The sequence below is a fragment of the Lissotriton helveticus genome, chromosome 5_1 (assembly GCF_964261635.1).
Source record: "Lissotriton helveticus chromosome 5_1, aLisHel1.1, whole genome shotgun sequence".
Classification (NCBI taxonomy): domain Eukaryota; kingdom Metazoa; phylum Chordata; class Amphibia; order Caudata; family Salamandridae; genus Lissotriton; species Lissotriton helveticus.
In genome coordinates, this window is record NC_136065.1 from 17,960,293 (window position 1) to 17,986,187 (window position 25,895).

Sequence of the window (25,895 nt, forward strand, 5' to 3'; positions counted from 1 at the left end):
TTGAAAAATCTTCAAAATAAATAAAAACCTTTTGAAATAAAAAAAAAGAGCAAACATGTAAGGGCCGCCTGTCGCTTCGGGATCTTTCCCGGCTACCCTTCGCGGCTAGAAGACTGCTTGTCCAAGCAGTGATCCTATCGGGCCTGGATTATGCTACCCTTTGCGACTAGAAGACTGCTGGTCCAAGCAGTGATCCTATCGGGCCTGGATTATGCTACCCTTCGCGGCTAGAAGACTGCTGGTCCAAGCAGTGATCCTATCGGGCCTGGATTATGCTACCCTTCGCGGCTAGAAGACTGCTGGTCCAAGCAGGGATCCTATCGGGCCTGGATTATGCTACCCTTCGCGGCTAGAAGACTGCTGGTCCAAGCAGGGATCCTATCGGGCCTGGATTATGCTACCCTTCGCGGCTAGAAGACTGCTGGTCCAAGCAGTGATCCTATCGGGCCTGGATTATGCTACCCTTCGCGGCTAGAAGACTGCTGGTCCAAGCAGTGATCCTATCGGGCCTGGATAATGCTACCCTTCGCGGCTAGAAGACTGCTGGTCCAAGCAGTGATCCTATCGGGCCTGGATTATGCTACCCGTCGCGGCTAGAAGACTGCTGGTCCAAGCAGTGATCCTATCGGGCCTGGATTATGCTACCCGTCGCGGCTAGAAGACTGCTGGTCCCAGCAGTGATCGTATCGGGCCTGGATTATGCTACCCTTCGCGGCTAGAAGACTGCTGGTCCAAGCAGTGATCCTATCGGGCCTGGATTATGCTACCCGTCGCGGCTAGAAGACTGCTGGTCCAAGCAGTGATCCTATCGGGCCTGGATTATGCTACCCTTCGCGGCTAGAAGACTGCTGGTCCAAGCAGTGATCCTATCGGACCTGGATTATGCTACCCTTCGCGGCTAGAAGACTGCTGGTCCAAGCAGTGATCCTATCGGGCCTGGATTATGCTACCCGTCGCGGCTAGAAGACTGCTGGTCCAAGCAGTGATCCTATCGGGCCTGGATTATGCTACCCTTCGCGGCTAGAAGACTGCTGGTCCAAGCAGTGATCCTATCGGACCTGGATTATGCTACCCTTCGCGGCTAGAAGACTGCTGGTCCCAGCAGTGATCGTATCGGGCCTGGATTATGCTACCCTTCGCGGCTAGAAGACTGCTGGTCCAAGCAGTGATCCTATCGGGCCTGGATTATGCTGATGCTCTGTATCTGGGAGCCCCACTCACCACCATCAAAAACTGCAGATAGTGCAACATTGTGCGGCAGGTCTGTTTAGGAATACACCCAAGCTTGCATCACTTCACTGGCTGCCCATCCAGGAGAGTCCGCTTTAAGGCTCTATGAATCATGCACAGAGCACTTTCAGGCCGAGCCAGTATTCAAGCTGATCGCCCCAAGAGGTCTTTTAGGTCAGATAGTAAACATCTGGTGGTAGAACGAAAAAATATGAAAAACTCGGGGGTAACCATGCGCTCTAGAAATGCCTCTTTATTCATTCATTCATTTACTTCCTCTCATCATCTCAGGTCTCCACCGCCTCCACCCTCATCAGCGCCCTGTCACAGGGACAGCAGGACGTACAGGGACAGTGGAGCCAGCAGGAGGGCACTCCCTCAGGGCAGCGAATACTGCACAGGGTAACCCGTCAGTGCAGTTAGAGGTGCAGCCGGGAAGGCTGCACAGGGTAACCCGTCAGTGCAGTTAGAGGTGCAGCCGGGAAGGCTGCACAGGGTAACCCGTCAGTGCAGTTAGAGGTGCAGCCGGGAAGGCTGCACAGGGTAACCTGTCAGTGCAGTAAGAAGTGGAGCAGCGAAGGCTGCACAGGGCGACCTGTCAGTGCAGTAAGAAGTGGAGCAGCGAAGGCTACACAGGGTAACCTGTCAGAGCAGTAAGAAGTGGAGCAGCGAAGGCTGCACAGGGCGACCTGTCAGTGCAGTAAGAAGTGGAGCAGCGAAGGCTGCAACAGGGTAACCTGTCAGTGCAGTAAGAAGTGGAGCAGCGAAGGCTGCAACAGGGTAACCTGTCAGTGCAGTAAGAAGTGGAGCAGCGAAGGCTGCACAGGGTAACCTGTCAGTGCAGTAAGAAGTGAAGCAGCGAAGGCTGCACAGGGTAACCTGTCAGTGCAGTTAGAGGTGCAGCTGGGAAGGCTGCACAGGGTAACCTGTCAGTGCAGTAAGAAGTGAAGCAGCGAAGGCTGCACAGGGTAACCTGTCAGTGCAGTAAGAAGTGAAGCAGCGAAGGCTGCAACAGGGTAACCTGTCAGTGCAGTTAGAGGTGCAGCCGGGAAGGCTGCACAGGGTAACCCGTCAGTGCAGTTAGAGGTGCAGCCGGGAAGGCTGCACAGGGTAACCCGTCAGTGCAGTTAGAGGTGCAGCCGGGAAGGCTGCACAGGGTAACCTGTCAGTGCAGTAAGAAGTGGAGCAGCGAAGGCTGCACAGGGCGACCTGTCAGTGCAGTAAGAAGTGGAGCAGCGAAGGCTACACAGGGTAACCTGTCAGTGAAGTAAGAAGTGGAGCAGCGAAGGCTGCACAGGGCGACCTGTCAGTGCAGTAAGAAGTGGAGCAGCGAAGGCTGCAACAGGGTAACCTGTCAGTGCAGTAAGAAGTGGAGCAGCGAAGGCTGCACAGGGTAACCTGTCAGTGCAGTAAGAAGTGAAGCAGCGAAGGCTGCACAGGGTAACCTGTCAGTGCAGTTAGAGGTGCAGCTGGGAAGGCTGCACAGGGTAACCTGTCAGTGCAGTAAGAAGTGAAGCAGCGAAGGCTGCACAGGGTAACCTGTCAGTGCAGTAAGAAGTGAAGCAGCGAAGGCTGCAACAGGGTAACCTGTCAGTGCAGTTAGAGGTGCAGCCGGGAAGGCTGCACAGGGTAACCTGTCAGTGCAGTAAGAAGTGAAGCAGCGAATGCTGCAACAGGGTAACCTGTCAGTGCAGTTAGAGGTGCAGCCGGGAAGGCTGCACAGGGTAACCTGTCAGTGCAGTAAGAAGTGAAGCAGCGAAGGCTGCAACAGGGTAACCTGTCAGTGCAGTTAGAGGTGCAGCTGGGAAGGCTGCACAGGGTAACCTGTCAGTGCAGTTAGAGGTGCAGCCGGGAAGGCTGCACAGGGTAACCTCTCAGTGCAGTAAGAAGTGAAGCACCGAAGGCTGCAACAGGGTAACCTGTCAGTGCAGTTAGAGGTGCAGCTGGGAAGGCTGCACAGGGTAACCTGTCAGTGCAGTTAGAGGTGCAGCCGGGAAGGCTGCACAGGGTAACCTGTCAGTGCAGTAAGAAGTGAAGCAGCGAAGGCTGCAACAGGGTAACCCGTCAGTGCAGTTAGAGGTGCAGCCGGGAAGGCTGCACAGGGTAACCTCTCAGTGCAGTTAGAGGTGCAGCTGGGAAGGCTGCAACAGGGTAACCTGTCAGTGCAGTTAGAGGTGCAGCTGGGAAGGCTGCACAGGGTAACCTGTCAGTGCAGTTAGTGGTGCAGCCGGAAGGCTGCACAGGGTAACCTGTAAGTGCAGTTAGAGGTGCAGCCGGGAAGGCTGCACAGGGTAACCTGTCAGTGTAGTAAGTGCTGCAGACGCGAGGGCTGCACAGGATAACCTTTTGGTGCCATAAGGGCTGGAGCGGTAAAGGCTGCACAAGGTAACCTGTTGGTGCAGGAAGGTCTGCAGCCGGGCCTTCTCCCAGGGACACAGAACATGTGTCAGGGCCCTCTCCCAGGCACACTGGGCTCTCTTCCAGGGACAGCAGGGACAGTACTCTCCCAGGGACACAGGGCATGTGACAGGGCTCTCTCCCAAGGACCGCAGGGCCAGTACTCTCCCAGGGACACAGGGCATGAGACAGGGCTCTCTCCCAGGGACAGCTGGGCCAGTACTCTCCCAGGGACACATGGCCTGTGACAGGGCTCTCTCCCAAGGACCGCAGGGCCAGTACTCTCCCAGGGACACAGGGCATGAGACAGGGCTCTCTCCCAAGGACCGCAGGGCCAGTACTCTCCCAGGGACACAGGGCATGAGACAGGGCTCTCTCCCAAGGACCGCAGGGCCAGTACTCTCCCAGGGACACAGGGCATGTGGCAGGGCTCTCTTCCAGGTACAGCTGGGCCAGTACTCTCCCAGGGACACAGGGCATGAGACAGGGCTCTCTCCCAGGGACAGCTGGGCCAGTACTCTCCCAGGGACACATGGCCTGTGACAGGGCTCTCTCCCAAGGACCGCAGGGCCAGTACTCTCCCAGGGACACAGGGCATGAGACAGGGCTCTCTCCCAGGGACAGCTGGGCCAGTACTCTCTCAGGGACACAGGGCATGTGGCAGGGCTCTCTTCCAGGGACAGTGGCCCCAGTACTCTCCCAGGGACACATGGCCTGTGACAGGGCTCTCTCCCAAGGACCGCAGGGCCAGTACTCTCCCAGGGACACAGGGCATGAGACAGGGCTCTCTCCCAGGGACAGCAGGGACAGTACTCTCCCAGGCACACAGGGCATGTGGCAGGGCTCTCTCCCAGGGACAGCTGGCCCAGTACTCTCCCAGGCACACAGGGCATGTGGCAGGGCTCTCTTCCAGGAACAGCAGGGCCAGTACTCTCTCAGGGACACAGGGCATGTGGCAGGGATCTCTCCCAGGGACTGCAGTGACAGTACTCTCCCAGCACAGCAGGAGCTGCATCTGGGCCCTCTCCCAGGAACTCAGGGCATGTGACAGGGCTCTCTCCAAGGGACAGGTGGGCCAGTACTCTCCCAGGCACAGCAGGAGCTGTAGCTAGGCCCTCTCACAGGGACACAGGCCATGTGACAGGGCTCTCTCCCAGAGACAGTAGAGTCAGTACTCTCACAGTGACAGCAGGACCTGCAGCTGGGCCCTCTCCCAAGGACACAGGACGTATGGCAGGGCGCTCTCCCAGGGACACAGGACATGTGACAGGGCTCTCTCCTGGGACAGCAGGGCCAGTACTCTCCCAGGGACACAGGACATGTGACAGGGCTCTCTCCTGGGACAGCAGGGCCAGCACTCTCCCAGGGACACAGGACATATGCCAGGGCTCTCTCCCAGGGACAGGTGGGCCATTACTCTCCCAGGGACACAGGACATATGCCAAGGCACACTCCCAGGGACAGACGGGACAGTACTCTCTCAGCCGAGCAGGACCTGCAGCCAGACCCTTTCCCAGGCACACAGGGCTCTCTCCCAGGGACACAGGACATGTGACATGGCTCTCTTCCATGGACAGCAGGGCCAGTTCTCTCCCAGGGACACAGGACATATGCCAGGGCTCTCTACCAGGGACAGCAGGACCAGTACTCTCACAGGGACACAGGACATGTGTCAGGGCTCTCTCCCAGGGACAGAAGGGACAGTACTCTCCCAGGGACACAGGACATATGTCAGTGTTCTCTCCCAGGGACAGCTGGGCCAGTACTCTCCCAGGGGCACAGGACATGTGACTGGGCTCTCTCCCAGGGACAGCAGGGACAGTACTCTCCCAGGGACACAGGGCATGTGACAGGGCTCTCTCCCAGGGACAGCAGGACCAGTACTCTCCCAGGCACACAGGACATGTGACAGGGCTCTCTCACAGGGACAGCAGGGCCTGTACTCTCCTAGGGTCACAGGGCATGTGACAGGGCTCTCTCCCAGGGACAGCAGGGACAGTACTCTCCCAGGGACACAGGACATGTGACAGGGCTCTCTCCCAGGGACAGCAGGGCCTATACTCTCCCAGGGATAGCAGGGCCAGTACTCTCCCAGGGACACAGGACATGTGGCAGGGCTCTCTCCCAGGGACTGCAGTGACAGTACTCTCCCAGGGACACAGGACATGTGACAGGGCTCTCTCCCAGGGACACAGGACATGTGACAGGGCTCTCTCCCGGGGACAGCAGGGCCTGTACTCTCCCAGGCACACTTGACATGTGACAGGGCTCTCTCCCAGAGACAGCAGGGACTGTACTCTCCCAGTGACACAGGAGATGTGACAGGGCTCTCTCCTAGGGACTGCAGTGACAGTACTCTCCCAGCACAACAGGAGCTGCATCTGGGCCATCTCCCAGGAACACAGGGCATGTGACAGGGCTCCCTCCAAGGGACAGGTGGGCCAGTACTCTCCCAGGGACACAGAACATATGTCAAGGCTCTCTCCCAGGGACAGCAGGGCCAGTACTCTCCCAGGGACACAGAACATATGCCAAGGCTCTCTCCCAGGGACAGCAGGGACAGTACTCTCCCAGGGACATAGGACATATGCCAGGGCTCTTTCCCAAGGACAGCAGGGCCAGTACTCTCCCAGGGACACATGATATGTGACAGGGCTCTCTCCCGGGGACAGCAGGACCAGTACTCTCCCAGGCACACAGGACATGTGACAGGGCTCTCTCCCAGGGACAGCTGGTCCAGTACTCTCCCAGGGACATGTGACAGGGCTCTCTCCCAGGGACAGTACTCTCCCAGGCACACAACACATATGTCAGGGTTCTCTCCCAGGGACAGCATGGCCAGTACTCTCCCAGGGACACAGGACATATGTCAGGGTTCTCTCCCAGGGACAGCATGGCCAGTACTCTCCCAGGGACACAGGACATATGTCAGGGTTCTCTCCCAGGGACAGCTGGGCGAGTACTCTCCCAAGCACACATGACATGTGACAGGGCTCTCTCCCAGAGACAGGAGGGCCAGTACTCTCTCAAGGACACAGGACATATGTCAGGGCTCTCTCTCAGGGACAGCAGGGACATTACTCTCCCAGGGACACAGGTGAAAGGGCTCTCTCCCAGGGACAGCTGGGACAGTACTCTCCCAGGGACATAAGACATGTGACAGGGTTCTCTCCTAGGGACAGCTGGGCCTGTACTCTCCCAGGCACACAGGACATGTGACAGGGTTCTCTCCCAGGGACAGCTGGGACTGTACTCTCCCAGGCACACAGGACATGTGACAGGGCTCTCTCCTAGGGACAGCAGGGACAGTACTCTCCCATGGACACAGACATATGTCAGGGCTCTCTTCCAGGTACAGCAGGGCCAGTACTCTCCCCGGGACACAGGACATGTGACAGGGCTCTCTCCCAAGGACAGCAGGGACAGTACTCTCCCAGGGACACAGGACATGTGACAGGGCTCTCTCCCAGGAACAGGTGGGCTAGTACTCTCCCAGGGACACAGGACATGTGACAGGGCTCTCTCCCAGGAACAGGTGGGCTAGTACTCTCCCAGGGACACGGGAGATGTGACAGGGCTCTCTTCCTGGGACAGCAGGGCCAGTACACTCCCAGGCACAAAGGACATGTGACAGGGCTCTCTCCCAGGGACAGCAGGGACAGTACTCTCCCAGTGGCACAGGACATGTGACTGGGCTATCTCCCAGGGACAGCTGGGCCAGTACTCTCCCAGGGACTTAGGACATGTGACAGGGCTGTCTCCCAGGGACAGCAGGGACAGTACTCTCCCAGGGACACAGGACATGTGACAGGGTTCTCTCCCAGGGACAGCTGGGCCAGTACTCTCCCAGGGGCACAGGACATGTGACAGGGCTCTCTCCCAGGGACAGCAGGGACAGTCCTCTCCTAGGGACATGGGTCATGTGGCAGAGCTCTCTCCCAGAGACCTTAGTCAGTACTCTCCCAGGGACAGCAGGGCCTGCAGCTGGGCTCTCTCCCAGGGACACAGGACATGTGACACGGCTCTCTCCCAGAGACACAGGACATATGTCAGGGCTCTCTCCCAGGGACAGCAGGGCCTGTACTCTCCTAGGAACACAGGACATGTGGCAGGGCTCTCCCCCAGGGACTGCAGTGACAGTAGTCTCCCAGCACAGCAGGAGCTGCATCTGGGCCCTCTCCCAGGAACACAGGGCATGTGAAAGGGCTTTCTCCAAGGGACAGGTGGGCCAGTACTGTCCCAGGGACACAGAACATATGCCAAGGCTCTCTCCCAGGGACAGTACTCTCCCAGGCACACAGGACATGTGACAGGGCTCTCTCCCAGGGACAGCAGGACCAGTACTCTCCCAGGCACACAGGACATGTGACAGGGCTCTCTCCAGGGGACAGCAGGGCCTGTACTCTGCCAGGGGCACAGGACATGTGACAGGGCTCTCTCCCAGGGACAGCAGGGCCTGTGCTCTCCTAGGAACACAGGACATGTGGCAGGGCTCTCCCCCAGGGACTGCAGTGACAGTAGTCTCCCAGCACAGCAGGAGCTGCATCTGGGCCCTCTCCCAGGAACACAGGGCATGTGAAAGGGCTTTCTCCAAGGGACAGGTGGGCCAGTACTGTCCCAGGGACACAGAACATATGCCAAGGCTCTCTCCCAGGGACAGCAGGGACAGTACTCTCCCAGGCACACAGGACATGTGACAGGGCTCTCTCCCAGGGACAGCAGGACCAGTACTCTCCCAGGCACACAGGACATGTGACAGGGCTCTCTCCCAGGGACAGCAGGGGCAGTACTCTCCCAGGTACATAGGGCATATGCCAGGGCTCTCTCCCAGGGACAGCAGGGACAGTACTCTCCCATGGACATAGGACATGTGACAGTACTCTCTCTCAGGGAAAGTACTCTCCCAGGCACACAACACATATGTCAGGGTTCTCTCCCAGAGACAGCAGGGCCAGTACTCTCTCATGGACACAGGACATATGTCAGGGCTCTCTTCCATGGACAGCAGGGCCAGTACTCTCTCATGGACACAGGACATATGTCAGGGCTCTCTCCCAGGGACAGCAGGGACAGTACTTTCCAGGGGACACAGAACATGTGACAGTGCTCTCTCTCAGGTACAGCAGGGACATTACTCTCCCAGGGGCACAGGACATGTGACAGGGCTCTCTCCCAGGGACAGCAAGGACAGTACTTTCCAGGGGACACAGAACATGTGACAGTGCTCTCTCTCAGGGACAGCAGGGACATTACTCTCCCAGGGACACAGGACATGTGACGGGGCTCTCTCCCAGAGACAGCTGGGACAGTATTCTCCGAGGGACATAAGACATGTGACAGGGCTCCCTCCCAGGGACAGCAGGGACAGTACTCTCCCAGGCACACAGGACATGTGACAGGGCTCTCTCCTAGGGACAGTACTCTCCCAGGGACACAGGACATGTCACGGGACTCTCTCCCAGGTACAGCAGGGACAGTACTCTCCCAGGGACACAGGACATGTGACAGGGCTCTCTCTCAGGGACAGCGAGGACAGTACTCTCCCGTGGACACAGGCCATATGTCAGGGCTCTCTTCCAGGTACAGCAGGGCCAGTACTCTCCCAGGGACACAGGACATGTGACGGGGCTCTCTTCCAGGAACAGGTGGGCTAGTACTCTCCCAGGGAACCAGGACATATGTCAGGGCTCCCTCACAGGGACAGCAGGGCCAGTACTCTCCCAGGGACTTAGGACATGTGACAGGGCTCTCTCCCAGCTACAGCAGGGCCAGTACTCTCCCGTGGACACAGGACATGTGACAGGGCTCTCTCCCAAGGACAGCATGGCCAGTACTCTCCCAGGGACACAGGACATGTGACGGGGCTCTCTTCCAGGAACAGGTGGGCTAGTACTCTCCCAGGGACACAGGACATATGTCAGGGCTCCCTCACAGGGACAGCAGGGCCAGTACTCTCCCAGGGACTTAGGACATGTGACAGGGCTCTCTCCCAGCTACAGCAGGGACAGTACTCTCCCAGGGACACAGGACATGTGACAAGGCTCTCTCCCAGGGACAGCAGGGCCAGTACTCTCTCATGGACACAGGACATGTGACAGGGCTCCCTCCTGGGAACAGCAGGGACAGTACTCTCCCAGGGACACAGGGCATGTGACAGGGCTCTCTCCCAGGGACAGCAGGACCAGTACTCTCCCAGGCACACAGGACATGTGACAGGGCTCTCTCCAGGGGACAGGTGGCCAGTACTCTCCCAGGGACACAGGACATGTGACAGGGCTCTCTCCCAGGGACAGCAGGGCCAGTACTCTCCCAGGGACACAGGGCATGTGACAGGGCTCTCTCCAGGGGACAGGTGGCCAGTACTCTCCCAGGGACACAGGACATGTGACAGGGCTCTCTCCCAGGGGCAGCATGGCAAGTACTCTCCCAGGGACACAGGACATATGTCAGGACTCTCTCCCAGGGACAGCAGGGCCAGTACTCGCCCAGGGACACAGGGCATGTGACAGGGCTCTCTCCCAGGGACAGCATGGCCAGTACTCTCCCAGGGACACAGGACATATGTCAGGACTCTCTCCCAGGGCCAGCAGGGCCAGTACTCTCCCAGGGACACAGGGCATGTGACAGGGCTCTCTCCAGGGGACAGGTGGCCAGTACTCTCCCAGGGACACAGGACATGTGACAGGGCTCTCTCCCAGGGACAGCTGGGCCAGTACTCTCCCAGGGACACAGGGCATGTGACAGGGCTCTCTCCCAGGGACAGCTGGGCCAGTACTCTCCCAGCACAGCAGGAGCTGCATCTGGGCCCTCTCCCAGGGACACAGGGCATGTGACAGGGCTCTCTCCAGGGGACAGCATAACCTGTAGCTGGACTCTCCCACATGGACCTCAGGGCCTGTAGTAAGGATGCCGTACCCCAAGGAGCCATGGGGTAGGGCTCTTTGCAGCACCGCTGTAACACCGACCCCAGCCCTATAGGCCTTCGAGCTTGCAGGGGGGGGCGCTGTGCAAGGGGCAGCACGCTGTGCAGCAATGCAGTCTCTTCCAGGGGCAAGAGACCTCCAGAAGAGACAGCAGGCAGTGATGGCTCTGTCTGACCCACCCCACCCCACCCCACCCCAGGGACACACAGATTGTCTGCGACTTACAAACAGGGGCATTACTAACAAACAGGAGGCATTACAGGAGCCATTACTAACAAACTGGAGGCATTACAGGAGCCATTACTAACAAACAGGAAGCATTACTGACAAACAAGTGCCATTACTACCAACATTTCTAACAAACAGGAGCCTTACTAGCAAACAGGAGCCATTACAGGAGGCCTTACTAGAAAACAGGTGCCATTACTAACAAACAGAAGCCATTACAGGAGGCATTACTAACAAACAGGAAGCATTACTAACAAACAAGTGCCATTACTACCAACATTTCTAACAAACAGGAGCCTTACTAGAAAACATGTGCCATTACTAACAAACAGGAGCCATTACAGGAGGCATTACTAACAAACAGGAAGCATTACTGACAAACAAGTGCCATTACTACCAACATTTCTAACAAACAGGTGCCTTACTAGAAAACAGGTGCCATTACTAACAAACAGGAGCCATTACAGGAGGCATTACTAACAAACAGGAAGCATTACTGACAAACAAGTGCCATTACTACCAACATTTCTAACAAACAGGAGCCTTACTAGCAAACAGGAGCCATTACAGGAGGCCTTACTAGAAAACAGGAGCCATTACTAACAAATAGGAAGAATTACAGGGGACAATACTTACGAACAGGAGGCATCACTAACAAACAGGAGTCATTACTGACAAACAGAAGCCATTACAGGAGGCATTGCTAACAAACGAGGCATTGCTGGAGGCATTACTAACAAACAAGAGGCATTACTAACAAACAAGAGGCATTACTAACAAACAGGAAGCATTACTGACAAACAAGTGCCATTACTACCAACATTTCTAACAAACAGGAGCCTTACTAGAAAACAGGTGCCATTACTAACAAACAGGAGCCATTACAGGAGGCATTACTAACAAACAGGAAGCATTACTGACAAACAAGTGCCATTACTACCAACATTTCTAACAAACAGGAGCCTTACTAGAAAACAGGTGCCATTACTAACAAACAGGAGCCATTACAGGAGGCATTACTAACAAACAGGAAGCATTACTGACAAACAAGTGCCATTACTACCAACATTTCTAACAAACAGGAGCCTTACTAGCAAACAGGAGCCATTACATGAGGCCTTACTAGAAAACAGGAGCCATTACTAACAAATAGGAAGAATTACAGGGGACAATACTTACGAACAGGAGGCATCACTAACAAACAGGAGTCATTACTGACAAACAGAAGCCATTACAGGAGGCATTGCTAACAAACGAGGCATTGCTGGAGGCATTACTAACAAACAAGAGGCATTACTAACAAACAAGAGGCATTACTAACAAACAGGAAGCATTACTGACAAACAAGTGCCATTACTACCAACATTTCTAACAAACAGGGGCCTTACTAGAAAACAGGTGCCATTACTAACAAATAGGAAGAATTACTGGAGACAATACTTACGAACAGGAGGCATCACTAACAAAAGGAGCCATTACTAACAAACGAGGCATTGCTGGTGGCATTACTAACAAACTGGCTTCCTGGCTGACAGCTGAGACAACACAATAACTGACAGCTGGACTGAAACCATGACTGAAAACTAGGGCTGAGACATGTCGGACGACTCAGCGACTGACAGATCAGCCGAAGCATAATTGACCGCTAAGGCTGAGGCATGACTGACAGCTGAGGCTGAGACGTGACTGACAGCTCAGTCCGAGACTTGGCTGGCAGCTCAATGACTGACAAGCATGACTGACAGCTCAGGCCGGCACATGCCTGACGAGTCTGACTGAGATGTGATTTACAGCCCAATGACTGACAGCTAAACCCAAACAATGTTACACACAGCTCTGACTGAGACATGACTGACAGCGCAGACCGAGCATGATTGACAGCTCAATGATTGACAGGTGAGCCTCAAGCATGACTGACACCCTACCTATATCAACAACGCATACATGTGCACTGATCCCATGGGCTGTTTATTGATCACACATCCACCTCATTGGGCCTCTTTAGCAGCTATTGATTATCTGTTAGCATGTGTTCGGTTATTGATTACTGACCCCCCATGGACATTCATCGAACTGCCTTCACCAGTTATTGATCACCATTCACAAGGTATTGGCACCCGTCTAAACTCAACACGAATTGATCAGCTATAGGCATTTACCGACACCTGATATCTATGGGTCCCATCACTAGCTATGGATCACCTAATGACATTTACAGATCAGCTGACCCGCTATTGATCACCTAATGACATTTACAGATCAGCTGACCCGCTATTGATCACCTAATGACATTTACAGATCAGCTGACCCGCTATTGATCACCGAATGACATTTACAGATTAATAGACCCGCTATTGATCAACGGTTGACATTTAAGGGATCCAACACCAGTTATTGATTACCTATTGACATCTACAGACTCCTTCACCAGTTAATGATTACCTAACCACATCTATTGATCCATTACTAGTTATTGATACATGAACTCGTACACTCTCAATAAAGTTGTTGACATCTAGAGGCCCCTTTGGGAGATATTGATTGCCGATTGATATCCATGGACTCCGTCTCTAGTTATTGATTATATATGAACTCCTACACTCTCAATAAAGTTGTTGACATCTAGAGGCCCCTTTGGGAGATATTGATTACCGATTGATATCTATGGACTCCGTCACTAGTTATTGATTACCTATTGATGTATACGGACTCCTTCGTAAATATTGAGCACCTAGTGACAGATCCGCGGACCCCATCACTAGCTTTTCATTATCTGATGACATTTATTGACCCCGTCGAAAGTTATGGATTAGCTATTGACATACCTGGACACTTTCACCGTTTACTGATCACATTTTGACATCTACGGACACTTTCACTGGTTTGCGTTTTTCTGTTGAAATCGAATGCTCCCTTCGTGATTGACACTGATCGCTGGGCGCTGATTGACATACGCAGAGCCATTCTACAGTTATTGATTACCCGTTGATACCCCCCACCCCACGTGAATGATGACGTGCTGAGATCCATAGGTTCTATTCATCAATGATCAATTTCCCCATCAGCATTCATGTCCCTGTGACATCACTCATCCATAGCTCTCGGACAGCAGCATTCCAGGGCAGAGTGACAGCTCTCGCTGCTCCCGCCCTCCTCCAAAGCTGCAGAGTCCCCCCCCCCACCCTCACTCCTCGCGGCCCCTGAGCCCCCAAGACTCGCGGCGCTTCGTCCGGCCCCGACGCTCACCCCTGTCCGCACCTGAACCCCTCCTTAGCAAATGGCGGCATCTATCACCCCGAACCCACCGGGCATCGCCTTGTTGCAGCTAGCGCCTCTCTCGATCCGAGACCCCTGTCTCACCCCTCCCCCGCCCCTCCAGAAACATGATTATAGAGACCCATGGTGATGACAGCCCCCCGCCGTTCATACGAGCGAGGCTCTGCCCCCCCTGTCCCATGCGAGCACTGCGCGCCTCACTGCCCCAACATTCACGGGCACAGCGCCTAGAGGTGAACGAGGCGCTTCCGCGAGGCTCCTGGAAAGAACGAGGGGTGCCTCGGGAGGAACGTGCCTTTAGGTGCAGAATAGGGTGCCATTGCGGGGGTAGGGCCCCCTGATGGAATAAGGTGATCTGGTGCCAGTGCGAGAATAGGGTACCGTGTGGGAGGTGGAAGAAGGTGCCATTACGAGAATGTGTGCCACTGGGGGTGAGGGGTGCTGTGGTGCCATTGAAAGAGCATAGTGCCATGCATTGAAGAAGGTGCCATTGTGAGAATAGGGTGGAATGTAGGGCACAGTGTGCCTTGAGGGAATAGTGTACGTTGAGTGAATATGGTGCCATATATTAAACTTTATAAATAAATAAATTAAGGGGACAGTGTGCCTTGAGGGGATGTGGTGCCATTGAGAGAATACTGTGCATTGAAGGGACAGTGTGCGCTGATAATATGGTGCGATTGAGGGAACAGTGTGACTTGAGGGAATAGGGTGCCATTGAGGGGACAATGTGCGTCGAGGGAATAGTTTCCGTTGAGGGAATAGTTTCCGTTGAGGGAATATGGTACCATTGAGAGAGTACTGTGCATTGAGGGAATACTGTGCATTGAGGGAATACTGTGCATTGAGGGAATACTTTGCATTGAGGGAATACTGTGCATTGAGGGAATACTGTGCATTGAGGGAATACTGTGCATTGAGGGAATACTGTGCATTGAGGGAATACTTTGCATTGAGGGAATACTGTGCATTGAGGGAACACTTTGCATTGAGGGAATAGAGTGCGTTGAGGGACTAGGGGGCCATTGAGGGAATAATAGTCTTCGCTGAGGGAATAGTGCGTCGTCGGGGGAGGAAGGAGCCTTGGGCTGAATGCGGTGGCTTGGGAGGAAGGGGGCCTTGGAAGAAGTACAGCGCCTTGGAAGAGCCCAAGCGTCCCTTGGAGAAACGAGGCGCTTTCTGCAGAATGGGAGGTTCAGGCAGAAACAAGGCGCTTCTGAGGGGGCCAAGTGTCGGGGTGGGTTGAATTACCTCGGAAGGAACAAAGCTCCCGTAGATGAGACGCGGTACTCAAGGAGGGGGCATTGTTGGAGGAATGTGGTACTCACAGGGGCACTGTGAGGGGGTGCAGCACTCAAGGAGGGGGCATTGTTGGAGGAATGTGGTACTCACAGGGCACTGTGAGGGGGTGCAGCACTCAAGGAGGGGGCATTGTTGGAGGAATGTGGTACTCACAGGGGCACTGTGAGGGGGTGCAGCACTCAAGGAAGGCTCTCGTGGAGGGAACGGCGCGAGGCGGAAGGAAGAGGCCGCCTTGAAAGGAATGAAGCGCTTTGAAGTGAGGCGCTAGAATGAATGAATGATGCGCCTTGAAAGGAATGAAGCGCTTCGAAGTGAGGCGCTAGAATGAATGAATGATGCGCCTTGAAAGGAATGAAGCGCTTCGAAGTGAGGCGCTAGAATGAATGAATGATGCGCCTTGAAAGGAATGACGCGCTTTGAAGTGAGGCGCTAGAATGAATGAATGATGCGCCTTGAATGAGGCGCCCGGAAAGGAAACATGCTGTGCCTGGACAGGGGCCGTGCGGCTAGAAAGGGATGCTGTGCGGATTGTAGCGCCTTGAAAGGAAACATGCTGTGCCTGGACAGGGGCCGTGCGGCTTGAAAGGGATGCTGTGCGGATTGTAGCGCCTTGGATGTTACGTCTCGGAAGGAACTTTGTGCCTCGGTGTGGGTGATGCGCCTTGAAGTGAATGATGTGCTGTGAAAGGAAGACTGTGCTGTGAATGATGCGCCTCGAAACCAACTATGCGCCTTGAAAGATGCTGAGGTTTGATAGGAGGCCATGGTGCGCCTGGAAGCAATCGGGCATCTCCGAAGGCACGATCCATCTTTGGTGAGGGAGGGGGGGGGCGGCAATCACACCTCTCTTGGCCAAGGCTGTTGGACGCCCCAACTGGGTGCGATTACGGAGGAGGCAGGCTGCCCCCCCCCCAAAACTCGAGTCAACTGGAAGCGATCACTGGCGAGTCGGCTGCCCCTCCCTGACTCGTGGCAGGTGACAGATGATGGGAGAATCACCCCCCCCCCCATCCAAAAATCACACCAACTCTGAGCAGCGACGGAGGAATTCTAATGCCCTACATCCCATGACCCATGCCAACTGTGAGAGGTGGCACAAGAGACCCCTTCTACACCCCCAACCCCCATAAAAACTGGTGTTAAGTGAGACAGCTGATGAAAAGTCTGCTCTCCCGTTGCCCCCTAATTCTTATTCCAGCTGAGAGAGACGATTGGGGGCGTCGATGTTACCACCTCACATCCAATGCCAGCTGGAAGAGAGCGTCAGAGTTTAACTGCGCCCTTTACACCCGTGCCATCTGCCCTCAGCCTCCCCAAAGCACCCATGCCACCCGAGAAACACCATTAAAAAGACACGTCCACCCTCTCAAACCATTGCCACCTGTGACAGACAAAAAGTCGCCCAAACTCTGCCGAGGATCACACAGTGCGCGCCGCTCAACCTCCGCCGAGGATCACACAGTGCGCGCCGAGGATCACACAGTGCGCTCTGCCGAGGATCACACAGTGCGCGCCGCTCCCACTCTGCAGAGGATCACACAGTGCGCACCGCTCAACCTCCGCCGAGGATCACACAGTGCGCACCGCTCAACCTCCGCCGAGGATCACACAGTGCGCGCAGCTCCCACTCGGCAGAGGATCACACAGTGCGCGCCGCTCATCTATCTCCCAGCCTTACCTGCCGCCTGCACTCTCCAGGTGCAGTGCCAGAGCACCAGGGCCAGGCCGATGAGGGGCACCCCCCTGGTCCGGGGGCCCGGGTCCTTCATGGCAGGCGCAGGGGGTCGCCAGCAGCGGTGGCGGCTGGGGCAGAGGGCGCGGAGGGTGCGTGCAGGGCAGGGTGCGGGCAGGGAGCAGTGCTGAGCTCACGGCTGTCCGGGCTCGAATACTTCCATGGAGCGGCGGCCGGGGGTGGCCCACTCACCAAGCAGGGATTTTTTTTATTGGGAGGAGAGTGTGGGGAGGGGGAGGGCAGAGAGGGCGGGGGGTGGCGCCTGCTGCAGGTTAGCAAGGGATGCTGCTAGTGGAGGGTAAGTTGTGGTGTGTCGGAGGTGGGTTATGGGGGCCCGGGGGGGGGGGGGGCGTAAGGTGACGATGAAGTTATCGGGTTTTTGGGGGGCACTGAATAAGAGATGAAAGCGCAGAGTGACTGCGGGGGTGGCCGGTCAGTGGGGGCGCAGGGCGGCAGTGGGGTGTGCGCAGGGTGCTGGTGCACAGGGGGGCAGTGGGGTGGGGGGGTGCGCAGGGTGCTGGCGCACAGGGCGGCGGGGCGCCGTGTGCTGGTGGGGGTGTCTGTGGGAACCCCCGCTGCACTCTGCCCAGACTCCACTCCTGGCACAGTGAGCCGCTGTCTCTGCTCACTCTCCAGCCCTGAGACTGCGGCCTTGCCCTGGAGCAGCACTAGTGTGGGCAGAGCCCCTCCCCCAGGGCCACGGCCACGCCCCCAGGTGCCCTGGCACGGCCCCAGTCCCAGAGTGGGACGGGTCCTGCACGGGCTCAGCCCTGTGCGGTGTAGCGAGGGGGCTCTGCCCTCTGTGCCCCTAGCGCTGCCCCCAGAGCTGGTATAGCCCGCAGTCCCTCGCAGACCTGGCATAACCTCAGCCTTAGAAATAACAGCTTGGCATGGATGACCCCTTCTGCACCTGCTGTAGCCTACGCGGTGGCAATGCCCGCTGACGCCGGGCTAGGGCAGACTATCTCTGGAGAGCATGCCCCTTGCGTCCCTGGCACAGAGAACGCACCCCCACGCCCCCCCCCTGTGCTGGCATGACCCCTCCTGACCCTGACATTACCCTCATCCGATTAGCATAACCCAGGTACGGTCCCCAGACCTCGTTTCAGCACACTTACATTGGCACACTCACCCCATGCCCCGGCACAGTCACTTCTGCCCTGGCAAGCTCACCCCTCCTCCTCCCCCGCCCAACTCCTCGTGCCTCTGGCACAGCCCCTCCCTTGCCTGGCAAAGCCTTGGACCTGACACTGGTCTTGCTACATCACCCCCTCCCCAACTATGAGACAAACCGTCCCAAACTGGCACCGCCCACAGACCTTGGGGCAGCGCCCCCTTCCTGGTGAAACTATGGGTATGCACGTGCTCCAATCACAGGCCTGTTTCTGAACAAGCATTTGCAGTGCAATAGGTCTCGCATTTGCGAGAGTTGGAGCTATTGGCATTGTACATGACAATGCCTTTTATTCATTAGTTTTGAAAACCTGCAAGCTGTACGTAAACAAGCACTTTGTACGTACAGTCCTTGCTTGCGAGAAGCAAGGCTGTCAGTAAAAGAGACTGCCAGCCTCGCTTCTCATAAGCAAGGACTATAAGTACAAAGTGCTTGTTTACGTACAGCTTGCAGGTTTTCAAAACAAATGAATAAAAGGCATTGTCTTTTACAATGCCAATAGCTCCAACTCTCGCAAATGCGAGACCTATTGCATTGCAAATGCTTGTTCTCACCACTTAAAGCACTGGCTGAAGGGATCACCTTGCAGTAGACACACTCATGACTGCACTTAACCCCTGCTGACCCAAACTCGATGTACTTGGTCTTACATGGGAAACTGACTATCTTTGCACAGTGTCTCACACAGTAGAAGTTCCGTGGTGGGTGGGACCTGATCTCTTTTGCGTATTCCATTTCACAGTAGGATAGGAAAAAATAACACCACATAAGGATTGACCTTCTGTTGCTTTGTAGATTGCAGGTTTCTTTGCTGCTTTTTCTTGATGAAGATACCTGGACTACAGGTTTGTGGAACCAATAATTAGGATGAGTTTAGGGAAAAGGGCTACTCTAGTGCAGCCTTGTAAACTCCCTATGTCTACAAATTGCCTACTGGCTCTGGTATTTGACGCAGATCGTATTCGACAGGCCCTGTTTACTAGAAACAAATGTAAAGTTATTGACCTTCTGCAGAGGGCAGTGCCAAGTAAGGCTTGGCCTGGCAGTCTTCAATTCCCTGATTTGGTAAGACGCCCCCTCCAGTCGACTGGATGTGGGGAAACTGCGTCTAAGGTCGGGAGAGAACGTTCCGGAAGGCCCCCGGTGTAATTTCCCATGCATGTGACACGGCATGCAATCAAAATCTGAAACTTATCTGGGAAATGACCTTGTACGCTGGAGGGGGCTGAGTGCTTAAAATTCTGATATGCAAATAACTGATAATCATAATCTGTAATCCTGAACGACGGAGCGTGGCTATGGCAATAGCTTTGCAGCATCCTCTCCATTGCCAGTTCACAGGGAAAATTCCTTCCTTTGTGTTCACTATATCGACGAATTCTTCCACCTATGATCCCCAACAATCATAGCCGAGAAAATTGAACGGAGACACGAGTGGGCCCGTGGTCTCCAGGGCAACTGCAACCGGAGCGGCCCTAACAGCCCGACCTCTTGTGTAGGTATATCTTTTTTTTGCTTTCGGGGATGCCCCCTTGCGACACCTGCGGGGGCGGGGCACCAAGGGCTTCGGGGGAGGGAGAAAAAACACAAACGCAGTGAGTCTGTTTAAAATGGCTGGGCGACCTCCTTGTCGGTCAAGGTGTGGGGATCAGTGTTGCTCCAATTTCATATTTATCGTACCCAACCAATATAGTTTCCGTGTTTACTGTAAGCCCCATTAAGAGATGGGCGCGACCCGCTCGCACTAAATTTAGGCCAGGCCTCAATGCCGTACTTCGCCAGCGGGACGTGCAGGCCGGCGGAGTCTATAACAAGCCCTACTTGGAAGGCATTGAAAACCTGGAGGAAGGCATTGGAAACCTGGATCTTCTCTCTGTCTGACGCTTCATGTAGGAATCTGGTGTAATTGTGGTGTAAAAAGCAGGATCTCCCTTTCTTCTCCAACTCTCCCACCTGAGTTGTGTGAGCGCCAAGATACTCCTTGGAGTGAAAGTTGCGCGTTATAAATGTCCCTTACATTACATTACATTACTCGTCCACATCTGCTGTCCATGCATGCACATCCTGATGGAGACAAGGAGGGAGCGAGCAAGCCATACGTGCGCAAGCCGTACCTGTGCACATCTGCTGTCGTCCATGTGTGCACATCTCCTGTACACCTTCCGCTGAAAAACCGACGACAATAGATCTCTCCAAGGCATGCAGCGCATGCGCTGCGTCGCTAGGCGAGACCTAAAAATGGTACCTCCTAGACCATAGCTTATGTCTGGTTTGAAAGAGTGAAGAACTGTAATCTTCATTCTCAGGGAATACTTACTAATAAAAAAAAGAGCTTGGCACAGAAGCTGAAAATATGAAAAGACTTCTTTATTAAATTTAATAAGTGAGGCCACGTCACACAGAAGCCGTAGCAACTGAATGTGGTAGTCTGAGGAATACAGAGAACAAAGGCCTTATATATATGCTCAGGGTTACAAAACTCAGCATAAAAGTAAGGGGCAGTCCTTGCTTATGCAAGCATGCAAAATGCCTAACATTCCTTCTTACACAAGCCGGATAAACCCATAATAAAAGGACCACAACCCATATCATAAACAGACCGTAAAAGAAGGAACAGAAAACAGATAAGGGGTGTGTGTGTGCATACCAAACTCTACAATGTCCTGTGCTTTGATCCTCAATCTTGATCAGCTAAAGGGCAGGAACTGGTTTAACAAGGTCAGCTTCAGGCAACAGGGTCAGTTCACTCAGGTCAAACAGGAGTCAGCATGAACTCGAGCTAAGGTCTACATGTCCTTAAAAGACTGGTTTCAGCCACAATCATGGCCTATGTGAGGGCAACCACAAAATGGCTGCCATACACAAAATGGAACCCATGGGTTCAGAATTCACAGAACCCCAGACCCTCCTTTTGCCCTTACATAGGCAATCACTCAGTCTGTGTCTGAATCGATATCAATATTATTTGTTATTCCCTTCACTGAGGCACTATTACTCGAGTTATCTTTCATGGAACACAAGGGATAGACTTTGTTGGCATAAATAAACATAGTCTGATATGCCCATACAGACCCATTGTTACTAAATGGCAGAACCAAAATAGGGAATACCTCTATCTGTAGTATGTGGCATAAGACCACACACCCAACAATTAGTGGTGTTCATTACTGACTGGTGTTGATGAAGAAACTGTACAAAGGAATTATTCACAAATTCCGACCTTCTAATCTGCTCGTGTTTAGGTAAGATATGAAAAGAATGCAAAGAAGTAGTAGTAGGAAAAGACATACGTTGGGAGGTGGGTGCAGAAGTCAATTGGGTAGTGAAGACAATCCAACCCACAAAAGACAACGTCATGCTTAAAAATACTAGAAAACATGTTATTAAGAACATATGGACAACAGGAGAAAGTAATGTCCACTACTACAAACAAAATTATAATTTTTCACAACTCTAAGCAGAAAGCAAATCCTAAAATGATCTAGTAACATTTTTTATGGCTCCTATGCATTTCAGTAACTTATTATATGTTCAGGTAAAACAGTGGTGATCCTTATTAATGCTCTCAGATGAAAAGGGATACTCTTCCACAGAGAATGGACTTTATTCTGCTTTTACTAAACAGAATACTACTTTAAAACAATGCCAGCAAAACAGCAAAAATTTGTCTCCTAACACCCATTTTAATTCAATCGCACGGGAAATACCAAGAGTCCGTCCAAGCCTCTCCGGCAGGCTTCTATTGTTCATCAAGTCCTCTTGTGTTGTTTTCTTCCGCATGGGCCTCTTCGTTCAGGCCTTTCAGGAAAATGGTCCTTCTCAGTATCCGTTGGAGTGCCCTCCTGGCAAACACTCACAGCTTATTTGACAGTCTCAATGTCTCAAGGCAGTGCACCAATATCTCTCCTCTGCGGCAGGCACTACAGATAGTGTGCTCTTCATTGATCAAGGGCACAGATCATCTCATGCAGACCCAAGTACTATTAATCAGGAAAGAGCAACAGGCTTTCATACTCAGCAACACTTTCAGACTCCAACACTCGCTTTTCAGTGTCAGAGGATGCTCGGGCTGCTTGTTCATTTAATCATAGGTACCACAATGTAGTGCCTTTTTCCAATCCTGGATCCTCTGGTGCGCTGCCTTTCTGTTGGAGCAAAGAAAAGGGGGGGGGGGCAAAACTCAGGCCAAGAGGCTCAATGGACTGCCTACTGTCAGAGGTTACCAGCACATGACCGGTGAGAAAACTGAAACTGCAAAGCAACAGATATCCTTCTCTTTTGCTCTTTTGCACTGAAATTCTGGTTCTGTGATGTCCAATGCCGTCTGATGGAGCAAGTTCGATGCTTTGGAGGTACCATTGATTACGCGCTGGCGATTGCTTGTCCAGCCTTACTGCTTTCTGGGTGCTGGGACTGTAGCTGACACTGATGGGGATTAGCTTTTCATCAAAGGTCCGCAGGTTATTATGACTTAATCCAGCAGAACCTAGTGATGTAGGAAATGGGACACATTTGTTATTTTCTTTCAATTTAGTACAAAAACAGTTTGTTTTTAACAAGAGGATTGCAAGCAGGTGGCCTGCAATCTGCGAGGGAGTGGCCATACGCCATGAGACAATTCTGGTCTAGAACACACTGTCATTCTCATAGAGTACAAAGACAAAGGCAATAAGAAAAACAGTGCCTCTAATTTCTTCAATTGGTTTTCCATGTGAGAGCATATCCTCTACCATCTAAGGATAGATAACTATATGAGAATTTTATCTAAATGGATGTCCTCACACATAGTGACATCGTCTAAGGGGGTAAACACATTTTTTCTCTCAATAATTACATATAGGTGTTCCTAAATTCCTTATCTAAAACATTTCAAAAGAGAAATAGCATAATACAGATTATCAGGGACATGTAGATACCTCCCTTTTAATATCTGTGCATCAAGTGCACTACGCAATACACAGGCTAATAATCAAAATGTGGAAACTTGTCTTATAATAGCATTGAGTCAGTTAACCAGTCCATCACTACCATGACGGTTAGACTGGAAAACATTGAGTTAGGCCTAAAGAAAATTCTTAAAAACAGTCTAGTCATACAAAAGGGAATTATACATAATACAGGGGGTCTCTGGTACATTACTGCAATCTGGAAGTGTGAACCTAATACAATAATAATAATAATAAAAGAAGGCTAACTGGTGAAAGGAATATGGAAAAGGGAAAATGGGACTAGGACACAGCAAAAATCCCCAATTACTAGGCACAATGTGACATCAATCAGGGGAGAAATGTCAAAAGAAAAATCTATAGGAAGAACAAGAAATTACTCAGGTGATAGTCAAGTTTGTGACACAATACCAAGAGTATGGGTGATACACAAAAAGTCAAAATAGTACACAAATTTAAACTCTACCGCTGGCCGCTACACCATATACGGTAATCTCAGCTAATGTTCCAGTGAAAAAAAATTAAACCTTGTTTCCTTTATGGTACAAGGCCATACACTATTTAGGAAGCAGAACAAAACAAACTAATGTAATATAAAAATTAGGTCACCATGCACAAAAGTCACAGATCTATAATTTATCCTTACGTCCAATTCAGGATACATAATTTTAGGGCTGCCTGTTCCTTAAGGGGAGGGGCAGTACGTGACTAACAGCATGTGACACACTCTGATTCTGTATATCTCTTTTTTATTTTTCTTCAAATACCATTAAAGCCAAATTTGACATACACTGATGAAGTGTTGTCTGTTTTTCTGTGAAATTTAGTGTCAAAGCAAATCTACCCAACTGTTTGCAGGATACACATCGTCATGTATATCCCTTCACAACACAGGTAAACTTGTAATAGTATCATAAGCAGCAACATAAAACAAAAAACATGCAAAAAAAACCGCACAAAACGGACATGTCAAGCCATCAGATATACTCGCTGTATATCAAGCACAAAAAACATAGAAAAGACAATAACATATGTAAATGAGCGGTGACGCACCCACTTCAAGTCCTGTACTTTATGCACTGTGAACCTGCAGCCCAAAACCCACTATTTGGGCTTGCTTAATTTGTCAGGTTTAAAATCCTCACCCTCCTTTTGACAGCAAATCACCATTTAGTGGACATTTGGCTGTCAAATACAACCCACTATGTCTCTTCTGACACACAGGACCCGCAGGAACAATTCATGCCAAATACACAAACATTAAAAAAAAAAACACGTGAACATTTCTTCCCAAAGGCTACGCAAAAACACATCCCTTTTTAACCAACCAAACTCACGTGTCTTGTCAGCCTTAAAATCACCCAGAACAATCCATGAATGATCTGTGGGCAGAAGCAAAACAAAAAATACACAACACACAAAAGAGAGACATTTCTCATAACAAACAGACATCAATTATAACTTTTAATCAGAAGACAAAACATAATACACATTAACAGACACAAAAATAAATTTCCATTACTTAACTGTTACCATCTTGTCAGTCACCTTGCAACATGAAGCCCTTTTAACTTTCCAAAAGTAAAATTCTTTCACTGACACTCCATGTTATCTTTGCGCCACAATTCGTTCTCACTTAGGCATGTAGCCTTCAAAATTTCAATAAAAAGCTTTGTCTTATTTTCTGTCTAAGACTTAATGCAATGCTTAATTTTCGGTCAAATAAAAGCAACTAGCAGACATTATTTTTTTAGAGGCAGAGATACAAATATATCATTTCTGAAGAGCATTTAGCATGTGTTGGGACTTTCAAAGAAACCTTTTTCATATTTTCCCTTTGGAATTAAGTTCTTTAATTTTATTGATGTTCTTATCGACTGGATCTGCTCCTTCCTCTCCGGCAGGACGCAGCGGGTCAGACTCCCCCCTTTCCTCTCGGACCCCACACCTACCACCTGCGGAGTCCCCCAGGGCTCCTCCCTCAGCCCGACGCTCTTCAACGTCTACATGGCTCCACTTGCCCCCATCGTCAGAACCTACGGACTCAACATCGTGTCATACGCAGACGACACCCAGCTCATCCTCTCCCTATCCAACGAACCCAACACCGCCAGACGCAACTTTCGAGAAGGCATGGAAGCCGTCGCCAAATGGATGAAAAACAGCTGCCTACAACTAAACACCAACAAAACAGAAGTACTCATCATGGGCCCAAACCCCGACGCCTGGAGCGACACCTGGTGGCCCACCGCCCTCGGAAACCCGCCAACCCCCACAGACCACGCACGCAACCTGGGAATCATCCTGTACTCCGAGCTCAAAATGGACCGCCAGATCAACTCTGTCTCATCTTCCTGCTTCCACACCCTCCTCCTCCTTCGTAAGACCTTCAAATGGATCCCCCTCGGACACCGAAAGACAGTCACTCACGCCCTGGTCACCAGCGACTCGACTACGGCAACGCACTCTACGCCGGAATAAACAAAAACCTCATCCGCAAGCTACAGAACATCCAGAACGCCGCCGCAAGACTGGTCCTCAACCTGCCAAAACACTGCCACATCTCCCAGCACCTGCGCACTCTCCACTGGCTCCCCGTCGAGACGAGAATCACCTTTAAGATGCTCACCCACGCACACAAGGCCCTCCATGGCACCGGACCAGCATACCTGAACAGCCGACTCAAA

The 25,895-nt window shown here is 52.5% G+C and overlaps 1 protein-coding gene across 7 annotated transcripts in view; it reads right to left on the bottom strand.

The window, feature by feature from the left end:
* COL11A2 (collagen type XI alpha 2 chain) overlaps positions 1–17,261 on the bottom strand; it is a 363,078-nt gene extending 345,817 nt beyond the window's left edge. For 2 of the 7 annotated variants that reach the window (XM_078641594.1, XM_078641593.1), the window contains exon 1: positions 17,035–17,257. In XM_078641594.1, coding sequence (XP_078497720.1) covers positions 17,035–17,125 — 91 coding nt within the window. In that variant the 5' untranslated portion in view covers positions 17,126–17,257. Of the gene's footprint in view, positions 1–17,034 lie in introns of all 7 variants that reach the window. The other 5 variants (XM_078641597.1, XM_078641592.1, XM_078641591.1 and 2 more) reach the window with 5 other exon arrangements.
* Between the last annotated feature and the right edge of the window lie 8,634 nt (positions 17,262–25,895).